Below are 24,944 nucleotides of genomic sequence, written 5' to 3'. Positions count from 1 at the left end.
ACTTATCAGAAGCCCTTATAAGAGCCACAGTCTGATAACTGCATACGGGAGATAAATCTCCACAATGGAATTATTGCCCGCCTAGCAATTCTGAATGGAAAATTCTAAATTCCCATGGAGGGAATTAGATATTTTTCACCAGTGTCAATGGGTAGGGTCTGACACATCCCACTCTGATGAGTCTAGTGTCAGACCTACGATGAAATGCTGCTTAATAGAGCAAATGCCTGAAAAGCCTTACATCTGACATGTTTTTGACATTTTTGACATGCTCTGTTGGTGAAGAATATCTAATTCCCTCCATGGGAATTTAGAATTTTCCATAAGTGGTATGTTCCAAGGTGTCAGCGGAGAGATGGCGTGGAATGACATTAGTAGACGAATAAGTTTGAGTGGTGTCTTTAAAAGTAGGAAAAATCACAATATGAAGATAAAGTTGGAATTCAAGAGGACAAACTGGGGCAAATATTCATTTATAGGAAGGGAAGTTAGGGATTGGAATAACTTACCAAGGGAGATGTTTAATACCTTTCCAATTTCTTTGAAATCTTTTAAGGAAAGGCTAGAAAAACAACAGACAGGGAATCTGCCACCTGGGCGACTGCCCTAAATGCAGATCAGTATAGGCTCCATGTGTATAGCATTGTGCTGCTCCGGGTGGAAATTACGAGAACTACTTAGGGGCACCTTCATCAGCAACTGCGTGATGTTTACATGCATATATTCAATCATGTTAAAGTGACCCTCTATCACTGAATCTCTAGATTCTAAGACCACGTTCCCTATGTGTTGATCCAGTCATGTTTGTGATATAGTTAGCCGCCAGGATGGATCACACCGGCGTGAAGAGTAGAACCTTGTGTCCCTGTACGTTCTCTATCCCAAGGTTTGTGTTGTTTTGTTTTGTTTTTGACACAGTATATGATACCTACATATGTTTTTCAGCTAATTTCTTATCTGCCCCTCCCCCCACCTTTACAATTGTTTTGGCTTTACTCGATAAAACGACTAGTGGCTGGGGATAACGCGAAAGCGGAACCCAATAAATAAGTTAAGAAGGAGAATGTCCGCCTCTGTGGTGTAGTGGTTAGTGTGATTAGTTGCCACCCCCAGAGGCCCGCATTCGATTCCAGGCTCCGCCAAGAAATTTGAAAAGTGGTACGAGGGCTGGAATGGTGTCCACTCAGCGTCGGGAGGTCAAATGATTAGAGGTAGATTCGATTCCCACCCCAGCCATCCTGGAAGTGGTTTTCTGTTGTTTCCTCACTTTTCCTCCAGGCAAATGCTGGGATGGTACCTAACTTAAGGCCACGGCCGCTTCCTTCCCTCTTCCTTGTCTATCCCTTCCAATCTTCCCATCCCCCCACAAGGCCCCTGTTCAGCATAGCAGGTGAGGCCGCCTGGGCGAGGTACTGGTCATTCTCCCCAGTTGTATTCCAGACCCAATGTCTTACACTCCAGTAGACTGCGCTTGAGGCGGTAGAGGTGGGATCCCTTGTTGAATAATAATAATAATAATAATAATAATAATAATAATAATAATAATAATAATAATAATAATAATAATATACTGTACTGTACTACAGACCAAAGTGTGAAATTTTATAGTATTCCGTTACTATCTAACGAAATGGATTTGGAAAGGCAGTAGGCAAATATAATTACACAAACAGGTGTTCATTATGCAATATCAATAGCTCACAGAAATATCGTATTTTACATCCGTAAATTCATGTCCTTGTGCCGAGGTGCTGCCTTTCTTTTCAAAGACATCTCTAATGGAAATAAGCTGCATGCACCGTTTTAAGCACATACAACCCTCATGCCAATCTTAAGTTTCTAGCAATGTCAGGATTCAAGCTCGTGCCCCCGAGGAAGGCAGCTTGTAGCGCCAACCGTTATATTACACACATGGACTTGATCATATTATAAATACAGACGCACAATATAAATAATCACTTACTGGCAACGATTCTGAAGTTTTCTCCTCATGCATAATTGTGATAGTGTACATGCGGTTTCAATATCAGGAATTTCAATGGGTCCAACATCAAGCCTGAAGTTTTTTATCAGAACAAGTTCCTCTACTCTCTTCCCCCTGTTGTAGTTTTCTTTCCCTACGTTTGAGATGCAAAGTCGAGACCATTCACACGGTCGTTCAGTACGCAAGGTGACATGTTCTGAGCAAAATGCATAAACAACAGCTGAAATATGCTTACATTTCATGGAAACAATTATTTGCCTTCATGAAATAATAACGATTGTTATCAAGGCTTTCCTTAGAAAACATGGTTATGTTTAAAATTAATTAATATTTAAATTTAAAATTAATCACCTCCCTAGCAGCATTAGCTAACATGATATTGTATTAGAAATAGACCAAGGGTATTGTGTATATGGTCACTAATCTTGTTATCATCGCTACTAATACATAAATTACTACGTTGCCTCTATCGTGATATGGTAGGATGTCTAGTGAACCAATGTCTCTTTCTGATCACATTGCTCTGTTGCTGTTTCCTGCAAACAGTTTTTCTTGTAAATTTATTACATGACCACTTTCTGCACGTTTGGAATAATGTGGCCAATTGTTGTTGAATAACACACACTGAAATCCCACTCTTATTATTATTTTGGTCGGCCATGGCAACATGCGCTGAGATAAAAGCAGATATGTACACGGTGAAACGCATGAACTTAAAATGTTTGCCACACGCAGCGTGGCGGTGCATTTCTCCCATCAGCGCATGAAGCTGATTGATTGATTGATTGATTGATTGATTGATTGATTGATTGATTGGTTGGTTGGTTGGTTGGTTGATTGATTGATTGATTGATTGATTGATTGATTGATTGATTGATTGATTGATTGATTGATTGATTGATTGATTGATTGATTGATTGATTGATTGATTGATTGGGAACACTATTAGGTATTTTCTAAATGTATTAATTTGGCAGACTATAAAAAAACTTCACAAACATAGATTACTTTACAAGATACAGGGATCGTGTGATATAAACTTCATAAAGATCCACATTGACAGTTGTTATACATGAAATAAAGTAAAAATACATAAATATTAATGGCAAATATAACTATATTTCATAAAAATCAGTTATATTCTCGTTAAGACATTAATTCATGATACTATTTATGTATTGAATAGGTGGACCCAATTTACCTTATTTCACATATAAGATACAGGGATGTTAGAAACAGAACAAAGACCCAGTACCTGAGCCAAGGGAATTAACTATTTAAGATTAAAATCCTTCACTAAGCAAGTAATTGAACCCAGGGCACTCTGAACTGAAGGCCATTTTGCTGGCCATTCAGCTAAGGGAGCCAAATGCTACTTAATTGCTAACCCAAATTCAATCATGTTCCCTCTTTTTCTCTTGCAATTTTTATAGTGAGGATGCAGTCTTGAAAGGAAATGATTATTTTCCGACAAACAAACAGCATATATCTCTTAAATCGAAACATGGATATTTATTTCTTAAAATGAAATACACTGATTGGCAAAATTAATGGATCACTTGAATTTTTGAAGGAGAAAACATGTTAAATTGTGAAACATTCATTTTGTTATTTACATTGATTAGTTTCATGAAAAAATTATCTAAGTAACTTAACTAAGGGTAGGAATAGCAGACAGATAACATTACTTACATCATTGTTTCATGAAAATAATAAATGTAAACAACAAAACAAATGTTTCACAAATTAACATGCTTTTTCCTTTGAAAATTCAAGTTATCCATTAATTTTGCCGGTCAGTGTACATGAATCATGCTTGTTCGTTAACGTATAAATGCTGCTAGTTGCAAATGGCACAAACTTGTATTTTTAATACTTACATACTTTCATAAATGACAACAATTTAGACTAAATTGACTCATATATTAATCATGGGCAGTGTTTTGCATTTTTCAAACCTGGGAGTAATGACATCCTGTAATAATGAAATACATTGCCATGGACTGAGAAATTATATATTTCTGTAAGTTGAATATAGGAATCTGGAAACTGTCCTTTACAAAGACCAGTAAGTGAGTTTCTGAAGTATTCTAAGTCAATTTTTCTTGGTTAAAATGTTGCCAAGTGTTTCAGTGTGTCAGAATTGCTTATTCAAGTTGAGCATCTGGCAATATCGCATTGGAAGTGTGGTACTTTTGCTACAGTAGGAAGACAGCAGCTGGTATGCTGCTGTGTTAACTCAATGGTACAGCGCTGTTACTTTTTCATTAGTCTCATGAACATAAGGTTTACAATTTCAATCCCTGAACTGTGTAATTTTTAAATCATTTATTTGTTAATAATTTTAATTCACATTTTCTTCCTTCCTTTTCTGTACCCAAGTTCACATCTACAACTCATATATATTCAGCATAGCTGTGAAGTAATGTTATCTGTGCTGTGCTATACTGGACACAGTGCTGCGCTGTTTGACTGCAAGTATGTATCTCACATTTGAAGAGTGTTGATGTAGGGCTATCATGCTGATGAATATGCAGACAGGATTGATTCAACTCGTTGAGATGTGTATTATTGCTAATGTGGGCAAATTCAAATAGTTAATGTAGATCAGCCAGTGATGTGTGTGTTACTATACTGACTTTATTTTATTATTTTTAACATATTGTTTTGGCTTTCACGGCCAGAGTTAGAATAATCAAAATCTCCCAGGCTATTTTCCCGTAGTCCACTCCTCTCATTCCTGCCAGACGTTTCGACTACTGCTGCGGTAGGCATCTGGCAGTCGCCAGCGGGACACAGGAGAGAGTACTTAGACAATGCCACAGAAGATGACTGCCGCAGCAGTAGTCAAAATGTCTGGCAGGAATTAGAGGAGTGGACCACGGCAGAATATCCCGGAAGATTTTGATTATACGTGTCTGTCTTTCTGGATTTCCAGTACTCCATCTTGACAGAGAATGCAGTTCTTCACTCTTCAGACCACTTTGCACCAGGTCGCCTTCTCATTCCTTCCAGAAGATCATTTAACCTATGTATCCAGGTCTGGAGATTTGGTGTTCACCTGAAAAAAATTCATTAAAACTCAGACATAGATGCCCAAGAGGGATTCGATTTACTCTGGCATCTATATAGCAGGCCTAGAGTAAAACAGAATGTCCTAATTGACAGGCAGATTGCATCAAATTAAAATGTCTGCACATAGTAGCTCAGGCCATACAATTATTATTATTGTTATTGTTATTGTTGTTGTTACGGTAATATCGTACATTGCAGAGGTGTAAGAAGGTGTGGGCTTGAATGGGTGGACAGAGAAAAGATGATAGCATAATTTAAAATACTCAAATTTGAAATTTTATTTCTTTCCTTTTTTTTTTACTTTAAGCTTGATAAACAAATAACAGTTGAATAGAATAATGATGATCTCATAAGCTCTTGTAACAATAATGATTTGAAATCCTAAAACAATCAGGTACTATAGAGAAAACTGTTGACATAAAGATTTCGAAGAGATGAGTTTTGTAACAAAAAGTTACACTATTTCAAAGAGCACTTTTGCTCCACTCAATTATACTCTAGGAGACTGAGCTCCAAAATTTACAACATTCCAGCCTCTCAAAAACACAAGTTTCTAATCCAAATTTTACGTTAGATCCCTTTGACAACAATGTTCACTGTCATTTCAGCTTGACAGTCAAATCCACAATAGACTGTGAGTAATTAGAAATTAAACAGAGGCAGTAAGCGCCCATTCTAAATGGCCTTAGTGGTCAAAAGAAGAGATTTAAGAAGTCGGCCATAAACAAAATGTTAGGAGGCGAAACACTTGCACTACTCTGGAAATACTCCTATCTAGGCTTATGGCCAGAAGTTACAGAGGCTAAGCCTATACTACAGAGGGTGACGAGATGGTGGAAATATTAAGTTCCAAAATTAGGTTAAGATTTAAAAAGTTTTAGAAAATCATACCAAGTTGAATGGGAAATAAAAGAGGGAGAACACTCTCTATTCCCTAAGTTACATCTTTCCCAGCAGAGATTTGAATAAAGTCCTTAGACTTGCTTGGAAATTTACATTTAAAAGATTATATTAAACTTTAGAAATTTACATTAAGAATGAATTTTGAAACCTTCCCCTCAAGTCAGATATCTGGAGCTATCACAAATTTAAAAGATGTCTGCCATTACCTTGATCTGGTGGACTTTCCGATGGCAGGCAAGAATTTCCCCTTACTCTACAAACATATGCACTCTACACTGGAGCAATGAAGAAGACAACATGGCCCAAGGCTCCCAGCTTTTATAGCGGAGGAGAAATTTCCAGAATTCTCTAGGCCGATGCCCTGTACACACAGCGAATTTTGATTGGCTAACAAAATAAATACCAAAATTCCTTTGAAAATTAATTGTCCGTCCTTCTACCAGAGGGGGTACATAAGTCGATAGTAGAGACATCTGAAGATTAAAGTTCAAAACTTCTTCCAATACACAGTTCAGGGCTTACATCACAGATGGCCTTCTAAAAGGCGTTCAGTTCAAATGCATGGGGAAAGTGTACCTCCGGTATAATAATAATAATAATAATAATTATTATTATTATAAGAAACTTACACAGTTGAAGGATATGTACTGTAAACCATATGCTCGTGAGACAAAAGGAAAAGTAACAATGCTTTACCATTGAGCAAACACAGCAATACACACCAACAGCTGTCCTCCTACCATAATTATGTATTATTATTATTATTGTTACGGAGTTATCCGTGGAAGTCAGAAGTGAAAGAAGGTGTGGGCTGGAATGGGTCTAAGTATAAGTCCTAAAGATGAATTTAAAATTTAAATAAAGGTTTTAATTTTTAACAGACAACAATATTTAACAACTTTTCACTAGGTGAAATAACAATGAAAATTCAGGTACAATAATGCTTTTACAAACAAAAACAAGAGTTTCTGGTATTAACAAGTTCTGGGCTTCGTGCCCCAAATTACAATTCCTGAGCCCTCAGCTCATAACCACAAATCACCAAAGGGCAGAAAACCCCTTCATTACCAGGAACGTTAGCTCCAAAGACACATATTGGGCCTCCTAGAGGCACATCTATCACATCAGAAAGAGCTAACCCGCTCTCAATTTCTCACGCCTGTTAAAGGCAACAACAAACTTTCCTCAAAACTGCCTCTCAAGGCACAATTATAAATACACAGGGGTATCTAGTACCCAACCTACAAGGCCAGAATAGCAAATTAAAGTTTAATTAAATGGCCCAAACACAAAGATGAATGGAGGCGAGTCCTTGCACTCCTACACTAAAGCTTGTTAAAACCTATGTGGGGCTAGGCTGATAACACAGGGGCTAATCCCAAGCTAGGGAGGTAACTCGTATGAGGAAACTTTAACACATTAAGGAAGCGTAGAAACGGTTATGAAAACGTAGTCACCTCAATTTCAAAATGAAGGGGAGCTCGAGAGGGTAAAGCACTCTCTATCCCCGAATTACAGTTCAAGAAATAATAGTTTTTACATAGAGTGAAAAGGGATTTACATTTTAATGAGATGGGTTACATATTAAAGGTTTTGAACCTTCCTCGAGAGTTAAACTGCTGAGCTAGCAAGAAATACAGATGTTAAAAGTCCATTACCTTGTTGAAGAACTGCTGCCTGAAGAACAAGGCACTTCCTGCCCCCTGCTACATATTCACACACTGAGCAAGATGTTATAAGAGTGGCGTGAAGACAAGAAAATCAGCAGATTTTATACCCTCGTGGAAAATTCGAGACCTTTCAGGAATGAGTAGACACCCCCACTCAATTTTTATTGGTTGACAGCAAAAACTTATACACAAGGCGATGAAGAAACTCCTTATTGGTGGGAAATTAATTACAGAAATTTATGATTGGTTAAATTCAAAACCAGCAGAAAGGAAGCTTAATATTGCCAACCCTCAAGTAAAAGAACAAAATTTAGTAAAGAAAAAACTTATGAATACAAAATTTCTTCAAGAAAGTTCATTCCTTCACACTAGAGTGCATAATCATAGTTTTTGGGTAGAGACCTCTGTTAGAGAATGTCCACACTTCTTGATCAATGAAAAACAAAAGCAAATCAAAAACACACAATGACATCTTCTGATAAACAGTAGAGTTAGTTCGGTTGTTAAAGTTCTGGGTTTCTCCAGTAGAGAAGTTTCAATTGGCGCAAGATTTGAACTTGCGTAGTAGAGGTGTACCATCCAGTACAATTATTATTATTATTATTGTAACGTGTTGGCGGGGTAAATAAATGAATAAATGCGTACAGCACCTGGTAGCAACCTATTTCTAAGATTTATTAACTAAGCACTATAATTACAGATTTACACACACACAGACGATAGCCGAGCTTACAACTTACACATGTACACGGTCACACACTTACAGACGGTTCGCGCTCTCTGTCTTTGTTTCTCTTAGGTTCCATCTACAATGACACACACACACACATAGTCATCGATTATTTACAGTACACTCTCTCAGCCACTCAGTCAAACTCGTTAGCGCTGTCACAGTTCACAGCCTACACGTCAGCCTCGCAGGTCGGGATAGTATCCGCTGTTCACTCAACCCGTTGAACTCCGCAGTCTTCACACGTCGTCTCCTAGTGTTCCCTTCTTCGCCGCTCCAGAACACTCCAGGTTATCCTCCAGCAGCCAGCCTTAAGGGACACACACACACGATATCAGGAAAACAGGAACGAGTCCTCGGCTCCACAGGCAGATACTTCATCAGGCTGCACACTCCCAAGCCATCACTGATTGCGCTCCAGCGAACTCAGTCTCGTTCCCACTCACTCACTAACTCTCACTCACCAATTCTCACTGACTAGCTCTCACTGACTAACTCACTGTAGGCAAGTAACTGCTCTTTTATACCTGCGCTGGTTCTTCTAGAATCGTCCGGATGCTGGACGGGGTCTAGGAACATCACGAGATGGAACACTCCAGATTAATCGCGGAGTCATTTCTGTCGTCCCACGCGGCGCGACCACGGACAGAAGAGAGAAGGGCCCGCCCAGCACTTAAATGATGCTCGCGATTGGCGCGCTCGAGTCTAAGGGGGTGGGGGTGATGGGTGACGAGCTCGGCGCATAGCGACTTGGCATGGCGGACGCTATATCTATTACATTATTATTATTATTGAGAGCCTCCGTGGCCCAGGCGGCAGCACACGGCCTCTCACCACTGGGTTCTGTGGTTCAAATCCCGGTCACTCCATGTGAGATTTGTGCTGGACAAAGCAGAGGCGGGACAGGTTTTTCTCCGGGTACTCTGGTTTTCCCTGTCATCTTTCATTTCAGCAACACTCTCCAATATCATTTCATTTCATCTGTCATTCATTAATCACTGCCCCAGAGGAGTGCAACAGTCTTCGGCAGACAGCACAATTCCTATCCTCGCCGCCAGATGGGGGCTCCATTCATTCCATTCCTGACCCGGTTGTATGACTGGAAACAAGCTATGGATTTCCATTATTATTGTTGTTGTTGTTATTATTATTAGCAAGGGACAACATTTGGTTAGCTATTGTACTACATGCAGATGATGATGATGATGATGATGACAATTATTATAAATCAATCAATCAAACCTGCATCTCAGTAAAGTTGTTGACTGATCTGCAGTAACTGTTCGTAGTTGCTATCAGCAATACACATCTCAAAGTGCTGAACGAATTCCAACTGCATGTTCAGAAGCGTGATAGGCCCACATCAACACTCTCCACCTATCAGATTAATATCTGTATATTCATCTCAGTTGGTGGACAAACATGCCAGTACAGAATCAGCATGCTACATCACACATAAAACTACTTCAGAGATCAGATGTAAGGCTTTTCAGGCATCAGGTATCCTGAATATGAAGACAGTTCCTTATGAGTTTCATACCATATGTGAACCTGAGTACAAAAATGGGAATAGAAAGGAATAAACATAATGTGAATGAAAATTAGCAACAAATATATAAACAATTGTATACTTATAAGAAACTTACACAGTTGAAGGATATGTACTGTAAACCATATGCTCGTGAGACAAAAGGAAAAGTAACAATGCTTTACCATTGAGCAAACACAGCAGTACACACCAACAGCTGTCCTCCTACCATTGCAAAAGTGGGGTGCCAGGTGCAGTAATGGACCAGTGATCACCACCACCAACTCAGCCTGTTCTTCCAGCATTCTTCTCTGAACACTCTGGGCCAGTTCATACCCCTACTCTCCACTGCTTCCTCTACTTTGGTTCTCCACCTCTTCCTTGGCTTCCCCCTCGATCTTGTTCCAGTCACCTTGCATTCCATCATTGCTCTAGGGGTTCTCATTATTTCCATCCTGCCAATGGGGCCAAACCACATCAGTCTACTGGTCACTATTCTGTTTTGTAGATTCTCTATCCCTAGCCTTTCCCAGTTCTCTGTATTCCTAACATGCCCTTCTTTGTCTTCCTGAGCATGCTTCTAAGGAACTTCATTTCCACTCCCTGGATCCTGCTTTCCTCTCTGGATATTGTAGTCCATGTTTCTGCTCCATATGTCAGAATAGGGACAAAATAGTTCTTATATAACACCTCTTTTCATTATCATGGGACCTTTTCATGTCATACTATATCCCTTATGCTCTGGTAAAATATTCCACCCATTTGCACCCTGTTACTGATCTCCTCTTTTACAGTCCCATCTTGTGACACTTCATATCCAAACTACTTACAGAAGCTGATTGTTTAACTTTATTATGCATCTTCCAGACTTCTGTATCCTTGTCACCACCATGGCTTTACTCTTGTCTTTACTTATCTTCATGCCTTAGTCTTCTATTACTTCACTTCAGGCACCTAACTGAATTTGTACTGTATGTTGACACTCACTCCATATCACAACAGCATCAGCAAATAACCAAGCTCTGGTATTCTCTGGCTCCTTCTTGGTCCTGTAAGAGTTAACTCATGATTCACAGTATTGATAATGAAATGGTGGTTATGGGCAGAGTTAGGACGTGATTGAGTAAAAGTAATTAAATTAATTGCAATGATTATATTCTTAGAAATTTTTATTTGTTGGCCCCATGGTGTAGAGGTAGCATGCCTGCCTCTTATTCAGAGGCTCCGGGTTTGATTCCCAGCCAGGTGAGGGATTTTTACCTGGATCTAAGGGCTGGTACGAGGTCCACTCAGCCTACGTGATTACAATTGAGGAGCTGTCTGACGGTGAGATGGCGGCCCCGGTCTAGAAAGCCAAGAATAACAGCCGTGAGGATTTGTCATGCTGACCACACGACACCTCATAATCTGCAGGCTTTCGAGCTGAGCAGCGGTCACTTGGTAGGCCATGGCCCTTCAGGGCTGTTGCACCATGGGGTTTGTTTTTTTAATAATTACTTAAGTTAGAAGTGACAGACATGAAAGTAGTGAGAATGATTGCTGGTACTAACAATGGCAGGAGGGTACTCAGAATGAGGAGGTTAGGAATTAGGAGTTAGGAATTAACTCATTGGATGAAGCTGTACGCATAAACTGGTTGCGATGATGGGGCCATGTGAGGCGAATGGAGGAGGATAGGTAACCTAGAAGAATAATGGACTCTATTATGGAGGGTAAGAGAAGTAGAGGGAGATCAAGATGATGATAGTTAGACTTGGTTTCTAATGATTTAAAGATAAGAGGTCTAGAACTAAATGAGGCCACAGCACTAGTTGCAAATAGAGGATTGTGATGATGTTTAGTAAATTCAGGGGCTTGCAGACTGAACCCTGAAAGGCATAATGGTCTATAATGATGATGTATGTATGTATACATTACTTTTAACAGAGAGTACTTTCTACTTGTAATTTACATCTTGAAATAAAATTGTAATCATTACATTCTAGTGATTGATATACATAGCATGGAAGCCGAAATATTAAAAAGATAAGTTTTTCAGTTCTACTTCAGCAGAAACAGTAGCTTCACTAGTTTTGGATAAGGTACTTTCTTACCACTGGAGTACCAGGTGTATGCGTAAGTTTTTCCTGGTTTTTATGGTAAAGAAAACACGTAATTTTTAAGGGAAATTCATTTTTTGTTTATTCAAAATATTGGCCATCAGCTTCTACATACTTCACCCATCTTAAAGGTAAGTTACGAATACCATGCCAGAAAAACTGCTTGCTTATGCGGCAAAACATACATCGAGCCATTTTCCAACTTCCTTGAAATTGCTGAAATGCTGCTCTGCGAGCACATGCCCCATTGATGTGAAGAGGTGATAGTCAGATTGCACCAGATCGGGGCAGTATGGTGGGTGTGGAAGGATGTCCCATCCAAGTGATTTCAAGGTGTCTTTCAATGGTTTTGCTGTGTGAGACAACGCATTGTCATGTAACAAAATCACTTTGCCATGTCTTCTGGCCCATTACGGTCGTCTTTTGATCAATGCATGATTTGAATTAATCATTTGTTGGCGATAGCATTGTGCATTAACGGTTTTGGCAGGCTTCGCCTGCAATTGCTTGTCTTCACATTTTTGTGGTCTACCAGAGCGTGCACTGCCTTTCACATTGAAATCTCCTCATTTAAATTGTCAAAACCATGTATCACATGTTGTAATTGATGGACGTGTTTGCCATATGTTTCTACCAGCAAAAGATGACTTTTTTCTTTTGATTAAGTAAGAAAAGCAATGTGTGCTGCAAATGTTCTCTTTCAGGCACAAACGTTGACATGATCACTGAACGATACAACACAGATGCTAGTGTTTGGCAGACCAATCTTGTGTGTGTTGGTAGGTTAATATCAGATGAACAGACTGACGTATGTGTCAAATTCATACGCTGCGTAATGTTCACTGGTGCTATCTCTTAGTGAAACTGGCTAAGACTTATGCATATACCTGGTACTTCCAAATGATGTTCTTAAAATTAAACACAGGTATTTCTTCAAGTGCTGCTGTAGGGCATCTTTTCAGTAAATGCAAAGATGTACTTTCCCCCTTAAGACGTTGAGGATTACTGAATAGAATTTTAAGAACCAATTAATTTATTTGCAAAGTAAATGGAAAAGCATTTCAAATGCTAAAAGTAATTAACTAAAATGAAAATTATGGGAAAAGGGTAATTTTGAAAAATCCAAGGGATCATGTTTACTCTCTCCTAGCGATGTTAGCCACTTAATGCCTCTACACTAAAAAAAAACCCACACAAAATGAAGTAATACATTCCTTTTCCTTGAAACTTTTCTATTATTCCAAACCCAAGCAAACAAAAAAAATTAGTGATTTCCTTAAGACTAACATTTTATAAAGTAATTGAAGAACTAATTTGTATTTGTAATTGAGTTAAATATTACTCAAGTAACAGCAATCAAGCCTGATTACTTTATTAATAACCTTGATAATAATGGCCAGTATTGGGTCTATATTGACTTAATCACAGTAAATAGAGAGATGGAAATATTATCAGATAAAGTCCCCCATATGTGTCTATCTACATTTGTGCAAATCGTCGCCATAAAACTTATCTGTGTCGGTGCGACGTAAAGCCCCTAGCAAAAAAAAAAAATTGTGCATTGTGCAACCATTGAATAGATTAGTATAATACTATAGTATTGCCTAGGCAGATTACCCATCTCTCCATTTACCACCCAATTACATTTTTCATGTACTCTTCCCATAATTGGTTACGGTTAACTACTGTTGGAACACATGTTAAATGCTATACTAATGATTTCATATGATGTATTTTTAGATTCCTAGTTGATCTTTCCAACTCAAAGAAAATTCTGCTTGACATGAGAAATGAACTGAAGAAAGGCTTGGATTCTCGCAAACAAGGAGTACTCCTATGTAATCCCCTCAACTCGTACCTGATATTTGGTAAGGCATCAAACTCAGCTTATATATTATTGCAGAAATGGAGTATCATTTTATTGGCAACAATGTATACAGTTTTGTAGAACCTAGTACACACTTTCAGTGACTCTCTATACATATTATCAGATAAAGTCCCCAGTACGTGTTTGTGCAATATAATCTTGAGAACCATTGTGTAGATTACAAAACAGTTCTTGCCACTGTATAGAGCACTTATTGAGGAAGGTTTAGGTACATGAAGTAATAATCTACGACAAAAGGGAACCAAACAATGATGATATTAGTGAAAGAAGTCAAAGTAAAACTGATCATGTAAGCACTTTCTTACCTTAATCCCCATGTACAGTATACAGTATATGAAAATTGTTAAGCAATAAAAGCTCTGGAAAAAAGTCCACAATGCTACATATCTGATATCGTACCAGAGGGTCCAGAGGGTCTCTGGTTCGATTCCTGGCCAGGCCGGGAATTTTAACCTTCATTGGTTAATTCCGATGGCTCGAGGACTGGGTGCGTGTGTGTGACGTCTTCAGCATTAGAATTCATCACAGGTAGGGCTCCTTTCTCATAGACACGCAGGTCAGCTCGAAAGACCTGCACCAGGCCTCTTCAGAGGCTACACGCCATTAAAATTAATACAATATCAACCTTAAAATTAGAAATCACATTTTGAGATTAATCACGCAATCCTTATCAGAATAAATTGTTTATTATTTTCAAAATTCTTATTAAGTGTAAAATACCCTCTATATGGTAAGCAGCAAATTAAACGGTACTAAAATTATTGCTTCTCTGCGGTCCACATTTCACTAGCAGCAAAGTGTTGACATACTGTGTATTCAGTGTTGTGTTAGCCTGCCAAGTGGCCATGATTGTTAAGACATTGAAGTCTATATGGTCTGACACCGTAGTTAGCCCGTTCGAGTCTTATTGGTCAAAAAAAATTTCACCATCCGAATGTTGACCAGCAGGGTAGAGGAGGTAGTGGTATACAATTTCTAATCACTATATTGCATTCCAAATGCCTGCATTAAATTCGAAACCTCTCTGCAGTGTTCATATGGAGTGAGGGAATATGACACTGTTGATGGTGATTCGTCCGTCAGATGGAGATATAAAGCTCTGAGCAGACCCATTCGTGCAATTCGACAGGAGAAGGCTATGTGCCTACACCGGGTTTCACCCACTCCCTACCTCATTATCATCATCATCATCCCCCCCCACATCGAGACATGCAGGTCGCCCATGGGCGTCAAAGTAGAAAGACCTGCACCTGTGAACCGAACATATCCTTGGACACTCCAAGCACTAATAAGCCATAAAATAGATAATGTTGTGTTGATTTCTGCAATTATGGTTCTCACAACAGAGGAGAAGGTGTTTATCACAAAAAATTATTTGCAGTCATGCGGAATGGAGCTTCAGAATGAGCCGAGTTTGCTTCACATTAAAGTATTGTATAAGGAGTGAAGAAACAATAACAGAATAGTTTTAGGTGTCATTGAGAAGTTCCATCATCTGGGATTGGTCTTATGTCAACAAAAGGGGATAACACTTCCTCTTAAGCATTACTTGGACACTTCCTCTTAAGCATTACTTTGTCAATTTATATATTTTTCATCTAAACAGTCTTATGCGGCTGAAGATGTTGATAATATACGAAACATGTACCACTTTTAACCATTAAATTGCCTTAAGCAATCATTGTATCGACTAGGTGGAAAATAATAAATACTTAATTGTGAATCTAGGTGTTGAAGTCTTGAAAACATAGTCCTCGTCAAAGTTGCGAAACTTGGTTTGAGTGATAGGTCTGTTCAGATGTTTAAAGTTTCTTGGCATCTAACAGAAGGTGAGCGAGCCTGACATCTTTCCCTTACTTGTTTTTTAGGGTTTGAATGGCCTGATGTTGTTATACAGAAACTACTAAACAGTGCACAGCTTACGATGTGGTGCACCATGTCTGGTCATGGAATATTGGGCTCTTTTTTCATCGAGAATGCTGCATAGAATCCATAAACAGTGGCCCAGGTAGTCTGTAGAGATTTCATTACTACCTCATTTCCAAATTATCTAAGATAATATTTTTTGTGTCCTTACAGCAATCTTGTTCCATAACATGTCCAATAATCTTAAAAAATGTAATCAACAATGTGTTTCACATAGTGGTATACATTTTTTTATTCTTTTGAAATAGTTTCACCATATAAAGCTTCCTTCTCTCCTGTACCTTTTAATGGACTCATCCACTGGATGTATTTACGTTCGCTGTCCCCCCTTCCATCACCAGTCAGTTAGTGGAGAGCTTTTTCTGTAAGTCCGGTCGTTTCAACCATGCGCAACTCTGGCATTGCCTTATTACCCAGTCCTTCACACCGTGCACAACTCGTGACATTCGCCTTCTGTGGTCTTTGTTGTCAGTATAGAAGTGTTTTGTTTCTTCTCAGTGGATTATTGTTGTGCTAATTTGTACATATAATGGTGTATAGATGCATATACTGTAAATTGTATATAGTTGACTATGGAGCAGAGAGAGGAAGACTGAATTTTATGACTCGAGAGTGTAGAGAAAGAAGAAAGACCTGTGAACCCAGGAGCTATAAGGTGGCAGCTATTCCATGACGAAAGTGCAATTGAATTTAATGATGTCACTTCAGATGAGGAGAGAGATGATAATTTAGAATTACACAACTTAAACATAGATAGTGAGCAATCCACTGAAGTAGTAGTACAAGAAATAAGAAGAGAGACTCCTGCATGTGAAGAAGTGCAAGATGAGGCAAATCTTACAGGTCCTCAGTATGTTGCGAAAGATAAAAAAACAATGTGGAATATTCATTGTCCTTCACGAAACAGAAGAACATCTGGTAAGAACATCTTCTTCATGCAAAGGTAGGTATTCCAATTAATTCACCAGTTCAAGCTTGGAGACTTTATTTTCACGGTAACAGTCCAATGTATTTTGCAAGAAAAAATGGTATTTTGTTTCATGGATATATTTTTCATTATTAATACGACTTATATGTCTATTAAAACTACAATACAGTGCAATGTGTTTTGCTACAAAAACTGGTATTGTATACTCCCCAGTCAAACTGACCGTGTGTAACCCATCACGCAACTCTTTTGACGGCAACCCCTCACGGGTTGAATAAAAAAATTTTCAGTTTTGTTTGTTTTGCCGCATATGATACTATATAAATGTTACTGAAGAGATAACACTTTAAAAATGTGTGACACAAGGTTGTATCCTCTCGCCAATCCTTTGTAACTTGTATTCTGAAGCCATTCTTCAAATTGCCCTTGACGAAGTTGACAAAGGAACCAAGATCAACGAGAAGCAAATAAATATCTTCCATTATGCAGATGGCACCGTGGTATTTGCTGACAATTTACAAGATCTTCAATTCATTTTGAACAGCATCAGAGAAAGGAACAAGGAGTTTGACCTTAAAATAAATATTACATTCACAAAACAATATTCATGGCAATCAGTAAGCAGAAAATATCAATGCTGGTATCACATTTGACAGAAAAAGCCATGGAAAAGGTGTCACAGTTCAACTACCTGGTTAACACAAGAATGGAATCCAGATGTAGAAATCAAAACCAGAATCGGCACTGCAAGTAGGGTTTTTTCTGAAATTAAACATCTTGTGTGCAGACATGACCTCTGATGCGTAACTTGTTGTCGTAAATGCAACTTAATATAAACTCTGTAATATACCTGTAAAAAATACACTATTAAACAAGGAATATAAATATATACTATTCAACAAAGAATGACATGTTTCATTCTTAAAAGAACATCATCAGATTCTATCAAACCACACTCAATATTTGGAGATGTTTATGTTTATTTCAGTCTAAACACCTAGAAATTTGACATTTGTAACTTATCTTCTTGAAGTCCTGCTTTGACTCCAATCCAGCAATCCAGGGTTATGGGGAGGTACATTCAGGGAAACAGGGTGGTCTAGGGAGCGGTGATAAGGATACAGGGATCTGGAAGTCAAATAGGGATGACATAAAAATGTTAGTGTTTAACTGTAGAAGTACTGTAAAGAAAGAAATAGAATTAAGTAATTTAATAGATACATACTTACCAAATATTGTAATAGGAGTTGAATCATGGCTGAGAAATGATATATAGGATGCAGAAATTTTCTCATGGAACTGGAGTGTGTATTGTAGAGATAAGAATGGTAGAAGGGGGGGTATTCATTCTGGTGAAAGAAGAATTTGTAAGCTATGAAAAAGTTAAAGAAGAGAAACATGAAATTCTGGATGTAAGGCTCATTTCTAAAGATAATAGCCAACTTGATGTCTTTGGAGTGCACAAACCGACAAAGGGTAGCGCTGACGCTGATTCAAAATTATTTGATAAGTTAATCAGCTATGTGGGAAACGATATGGAAAGGAATGTGATTGCAGCGGGAGACCTCAATTTACCATATGTCAACTGGGGAGGTAATACGAACGACAGAAAGCATGACCAACAAATGGTAAATAAGTTAATATGTGGACAGCTGATTCAGGAAGTGATGGAACCAACTAGAGGGAAGAATACTCTGGACATGGTGCTGGTAAAACCATATGAGCTCTATAGAGAAACCAAAATAATAGATCAGGGTCAGCCAACTGCGTGTATGTGTGATGTCAGGTAACACGTCACACACTCTGCTCGGGCAGCGAAACGAAGTACTTAGTACTGTAACTGAGAAGTGAAGGCTAGAGGGGCGAGGGGAAACACAACGTCATTCGTAGGGGGAGGCCCAAGAGCTGCAGGTACAATGCGGCATGTGTAGTACATATTTCTCTCTACATATTTTTTTGTAACGTAACTTTGTTATGAAGTAGCATAAGAGTTATAAAGCAACTTTATTTCTACATATACAAACTAAACATTTAGCTGTAGCATTCCTATTTTTTCAACAAATAAATATAGATCTTCCCATAAAGATAAAAAGATCGGAGGGGTAGGTAGCTTGTCGCACCGTGATGTGCCCGGTTCATCCATACGTACTGTACCACTACCACCACCACTACGTATAGCACTGCACGTGTTTACTACAAAGCGAGGGTGTCTCTTCGTCTCACTCTACGACAGCGTCTCCCCACCTTCTGTGCTCATACGTCACATGTGCTCTCCGACGTCACATGGGCTCTCTTACACCACATGCCAGCCAGTTGGCTGACCCTGTAATAGATGGTATTAGTGACCACAAAGCTGCTTTTGTCATAGTTAAAAATAAATGTGATATAAAGGAAGGTCTTAAAAGTAGGACTATTAGGCAGTACCATATGGCTGATAAAATGGGCATGAGGGAGTTTTAAAAATTAAATATGATCGGTGGAGAACGGTAAATAAAAATGTAAACAGACTCTGGGATGGGTTTAAAGCAATTGTTGAGGAATGTGAAAACAGGTTTGTACCTTTAAAGGTGGTAAGGAATGGTAAAGACCCACTATATTATAACAGAGGAGTAAAAAGTCTAAGAAGGAGATGCAGATTGGAAATAAATAGAGTTAGAAATGACTGTGGAAGTAAGGAGAAATTGAAGGAAATTACTAGGAAATTAATTTAGCGAAGAAGTCAGCTAAAGATAACACGATGGCAAACATAATTGGCAGTCATACAAAATTTTACTGAAAAATTAGGGTATGGTTCCAGTGTATGGGACCGTCACCAGGATTACTTGATTCAAGAGCTGGAAAAAATCCAAAGAAAAGCAGCTCTATTTGTTCTAGGTGATTTCCGACAAAAGAGTAGCATTACAAAAATGTTGCAAAGTTTCAGCTGGGAAGATTTGGGAGAAAGGAGATGAGCTGCTGGACTAAGTGGTATGATATAGATGCTGATTTCCATAGGGAACCTGAAATATCTGTTCCGAATGAGTAAAGTGGTATGTTCCGAGCTGTCAGCAGAGAGATGGTGTTGAATGACATTAGTAGACAAATAAGTTTGAGTGGTGTCTTTAAAAGTAGCAAAGATCACAATATGAAGATAAAGTTGGAATTCAAGAGGACAAATTGGGGCAAATATTTGTTTACAGGAAGGGGAGTTAGGGATTGGAATAACTTACCAAGGGAGATGTTCAATAAATTTCCAATTTTTATTTAAATCATCTAAGAAAACACTAGGAAAACAACAGAAAGGGTATCTGCCACATGGGCGACTGCCCTAAATGTAGATCAGTAGTGATTGATTGATTGATTGATTGATTGATTGATTGATTGATTGATTGATTGATTACTTTATCCACAAAAAGCCTTATACCTGATTCCATTTTTTATTCATATAATTTATATAAAGGTCCAATAGTACTGCCTTGAGGAATTTGCCTCTTAATTATTACAGGGTCAGATAAAGCTTCACCTACTCTAATTCTCTGAAATCTATTTTTTTAGATATATAGCCATCCATTCAATCACAGTCTCCCAAGGGAGATGCTCAATAAATTTCCAATTTCTTTGCAATCATTTAGGAAAAGGCTAGGAATACAAAAGATAGGGAATCTGCCACGTGGTCAACTGCCCTAAATGCAGATCATTAGTGATTGATGATAATGATTGATCCACCCTATCAAATGCCTTAGACTTGAATTGCCTTCTATCGAACCAGTTATTCATTTTGCAAACATGTCTAAAATAACCAGAAAAAATGCTTACCCAACGCTTACATGCAATACATGTCAAACTGACTGGCCTGTAATTTTTAGGTTTATATCTGTCACCCTTTCCTTTATACACAGGGGCTACTATAACAACTCTCCATTCATTTGGTATAGCTCCTTCATGAAAAAAATTATCAAATAAGTACTTCAGATATGGTACTATATCCCAACCCATTGCCTTTAGTACATCCCCTGAAATTTTATCAATTCCGGCCGCTTTTCTAGTTTTTAACCATTGTATCTTCTTGTAAATGTTGTTTTTATCATAGGTAAATTTTAATAGCTCTTTAGTATTAGTCACCTCCTCTAACTGGAAATTATCCCTGTAACCAACAATCATTACATACTGCTGACTGAATAATACTGCCTTTGAAAATGCTCACATACACACTCCCCTTGTTCATTAATGATTCATAGAATGTTGTTCTCGGAACCTGTTTCTGCCTTAAAGTATCTATATGTGATAGGTCTTCTTTAACGAGTATGAAGGCATCCAATGGGGGGGGGGTAATGATCTGTATTAGCAAGGAGTTTAAACCTACTCTGATACCATGCATTAACACAGTTGAACAGTTGTTTGTGTCCCTGGCTGTTAACACCACAAAATTAATCATTGGTGCTGTATACATTCCACCCAAGTCTCCTGTCCAAAAATATTTCGAACATTGCAGTGCTGTTGAAAAATTATGTCAAATCTTGACAACCATATATTGCTCATTGTTAGTGACTACAATCTACCACATCTTAATTGGATAGTAAATGAAGAAACATCTTCTGGCCTTATGTCAGTAGGTAACCACACTATGCAGTCCAGTTTAGTTATAGACATGTTATCTTATCTCTGTTTAAATCAGTTTAATGCTATCCCAAATTTTCTGAATCACTTTCTTGATTTGGTTTTCAGTAACTCCAGTTCCATTGAAGTAAAATCTAGTAATGAAAGCATTGTCCCCCTCGAAAGACACCACCCAGCATTAGAGATTTCTTTACCTAAAAATGAGCTATACAATTCCTTGCCTGCCGATAGTTTTTATTTTGACTTTTTAAGTGGTGACTATAATGGACTAAATTATTATCTGTCACAGTTCAGCTTGGAGGAGATGTTTCAAAATGTATCAATTGATAAAGCAGTAAAAACCTTCTATTCAGTACTACATTATGGCATGGAACTTTACATCCCTATACGGAATTTTAAGACTCCCAAATTCCCAAAGTGGTTTAATCATAAACTGAAGTCCCTGATTATTGAAAAGAAGAAAGCACACAAGCGGTACAAAATATCAGGTCTCAATAATGATTATCAGCATTTCTCGAAATTAAAAAATGAATGCAAGTCTGAATCTAAATCTTGCTATACAATGTATGTCTCCAACTGTGAACGAAGTATTACTTCCAATCCACAGAAATTCTGGCAATATCTAAGTTCTAAAAAGTCATGTAATAATATTCCTTCAACAATGCATCTTAATGAAGTTACAGCAGATACTGGAGAAAATATTGTCAATCTTTTTGCTAACCATTTTTCATCTGTTTATTCTCCTTATCAGAATAGTAGTAGTATGTCATATGATTATCCGTTCTCTATCAATCTATCAGTTATAAACATTAGTAAGGCAGAAATTTACAACAAACTGATATCTCTGGAATTAAAGAAAACTGTAGAACCTGATGGTGTTTCAACGTACCTGCTCAAGTACTGCTCATTTATTTTATGTGAAGCACTCTTTTATCTGTTCAACTTATCATTAAACCAAGACGTTTTTCCAGTGGAATGGAAGAAAGGATTTGTTAGTCCAGTTTTCAAAAATGGTGATAAAACTGACATAAAACAATATAGACCTGTTATAATTTCTTCTCATATTTCCAAAATTTTTGACTCAATAATTCTTGAAAAAATCACACCTCTCTTTAGAAACATCATCATTGATGAGCAACATGGATTCTTTTCAGGACGGTCAACCTGTAGCAATCTTCTTTTATTCTATCAGTTCCTCTTGGATGCAATAGAGAACCACTCCCAAGTGGACTGCATTTATACAGACTTCTCAAAAGCTTTTGACACTGTCGACCACGATATCTTGCTGAGGAATGAATGGGCCTCTCCTCTCATGGTTTGAATTGTATCTAAAAAATCGCCTGCAGATTGTTAAAATAAGGAATCATTTTTCTGCGCCTATTATTGTTACCAGTGGAGTTCCTCAAGGGTCTCACCTTGTGCCCTTACTTTTTACTCTTTACATAAATTACATTAAAAATATACTTAAGAATTCTGAATTGCTTTTGTTTGCCAACGATGCAAAAAAATTTATGCAAATTAATTGTCCACTTGATTGTTTAAAACTTCAAGAAGATTTACATCATCTAGAAAAGTACTGTAATCAAAATGGGTTGAAACTTAATCATGAGAAATGTAAAATAATATAGTTTTTTAAAAACAAGAAGAAAATATCATTTCAGTACAAATTTAGTAATAACAACATTCTAACTCCTGTTTCACAAGTTAATGACCTTGGTGTTTTATTCAGTTATAACCTATCGTTTAATGAACATACTGAAAATATATGTAAGAAAGCATTTCAAAGATTGGGTTGCATTACTAGATATTCTAGAGGATTTTCAAACTTAGCTACCTATCGATTGCTGTATGTGTCTATGGTATGCCCTGTACTAGAATACTGTACACCTGTTTGGAACCCTTCCCATCAGACCTCTATCCATAGATTAGATTCAGTACAACATAAATTTCTACATTTAGAGCAGGATTCTCATATGATAATATTGATTATACATCCTTACAACAGTCCTTAAATCTGCATAGCCTGTCACAACGCTGTGAATTATTGGATACACTCTTCATTTTTAAATTGCCTCATTCCTTGGTGAATTGTCCACAACTCCTTGCAAAAATTAATGTATGTGTACCAGACAGACGCACAAGGTTCAAGAATACATTGTCTACAAATTGGCATAGAACTAACTACGCATTCAATGGGCCAATTGAATGAATGTCAAGATCTCCAAACAAAGTGGATATTGATATATTTAACTGCTCATTGTAAAAATTTAGAAATCACTTACATAATCTTCAGAATTGACTATTACTTTCCTGTGATTACTTGTAATAAAACCTGTGTATATATCTGTACATATTTTTCTACTTATACCCCATTGAACTTTCTTTTTAGTGTGTTTTGTTTTGTTTATTCTTCTCTACTGTTATGTAAAATGGTGTTACCATTAATAAATTATTATTCATTGGACCACTTGAATCTATTTTGTGAAAAGTGTTTTTCAGTTTCCTGTCATTCCAGTACTTCATTTTCTTGGGTCTTAACAGTCTTTCTTCATCAAAAATCACCTGTCTCATTTTCTGTCTGTTGATTTTGGTTTGTAGTCTGGTTTGTTTGTCTTGAGTTTCTTGATTTTTTCTCTTTTGTTTTTTAAATCTTCCATTGTAAGTTGTAGTTCCCTCATATCTTCCTTGATTTCTGTAATCCATCTAATGTTCCTCTTATGGCTCCATAATGTTTCTGTAATTCTCTTGATGATCCTGTTTTTGGTGCCCTGGGTAGATATGCAAAGAAGGACATTTGTTTTTTCTTGATTGTGTTCATTACCAGTTCTGTTTTAGACTGTTTCATTAGAAGCTTGTCTCCTGTGTCCATTTTCTTGGTAGTTTTTGTTTATGGATGTTGTGATTCTTCTTCTTTCAATCTTCAATGTTCTACTTCTACAGTGTTACTTGTTTTTAAAATATTTTTACTTATGTATGTTATTTCTGTTTGTCTAACTGTTGTATAATATTTTGATTTTGTGGCTATTGAGAGGCCATTTTTACTCTATATGTTCTTGGTGATATATTGTGCTCTGGTCAGTTTATTCATCTATGCTGTGTATGCTTTTTGTTGAGGTTGTATGTTATTTTATCTTTTAAATATTTAATTTTGTCAGTGATATTGATTTCCTGTTCTTCTATAGTGATTTTATTTATGAATGGTGAATCAGTTAACATGATTTCTATCTTTTCAAAGGATATTCTGATGTCAATTTTCTGTGCTATTTCCTGTAGTGATTTAATTTGTTGTCAGTCTTCCTGAATGTTGCTGGACAGAAGAACAAGATCATCAGTGAATCCCAGGCAGTTTAAACAGTTGTCTTTGGGCCTTCTGATTTTGATATTCTTCAGGTTATGCTTGTATCATTGTTTCATATATTCCAAGGGACAGTTGAACAGCAATGGTGACAGGGTGACAGGCAATGTCCCTGACTTAAACTTGTTTTTATGGGTAATGGTTCAGAAAATTTCCCTCTGAACTTGACTTTAGAGTTTGTGTTAGTTGAGGTGAGTTCTATTAATTTGATTAATTTTGGGTGGAGTCTGGAATTTCTTATGATTTCCAATATTGAAGGCCT

General features: G+C 37.5%; 1 protein-coding gene across 1 annotated transcript in view; it reads left to right on the top strand.

Annotated features, from left to right (window-relative positions):
- LOC136877587 (fatty acid synthase) overlaps window positions 1-24,944 on the top strand; it is a 426,680-nt gene that overhangs the window by 334,811 nt on the left and 66,925 nt on the right. Inside the window, exon 29 of the mRNA XM_067151746.2 lies at window positions 13,730-13,857. Coding sequence (XP_067007847.2) covers window positions 13,730-13,857 — 128 coding nt within the window. The remainder of the gene's footprint in view (window positions 1-13,729; window positions 13,858-24,944) is intronic.

The sequence above is a fragment of the Anabrus simplex genome, chromosome 7, assembly GCF_040414725.1.
Source record: "Anabrus simplex isolate iqAnaSimp1 chromosome 7, ASM4041472v1, whole genome shotgun sequence".
Lineage (NCBI taxonomy): Eukaryota > Metazoa > Arthropoda > Insecta > Orthoptera > Tettigoniidae > Anabrus > Anabrus simplex.
Note: the sequence above shows the minus strand (reverse complement) of the source record. Positions and strands in the feature narration are given on the sequence as shown.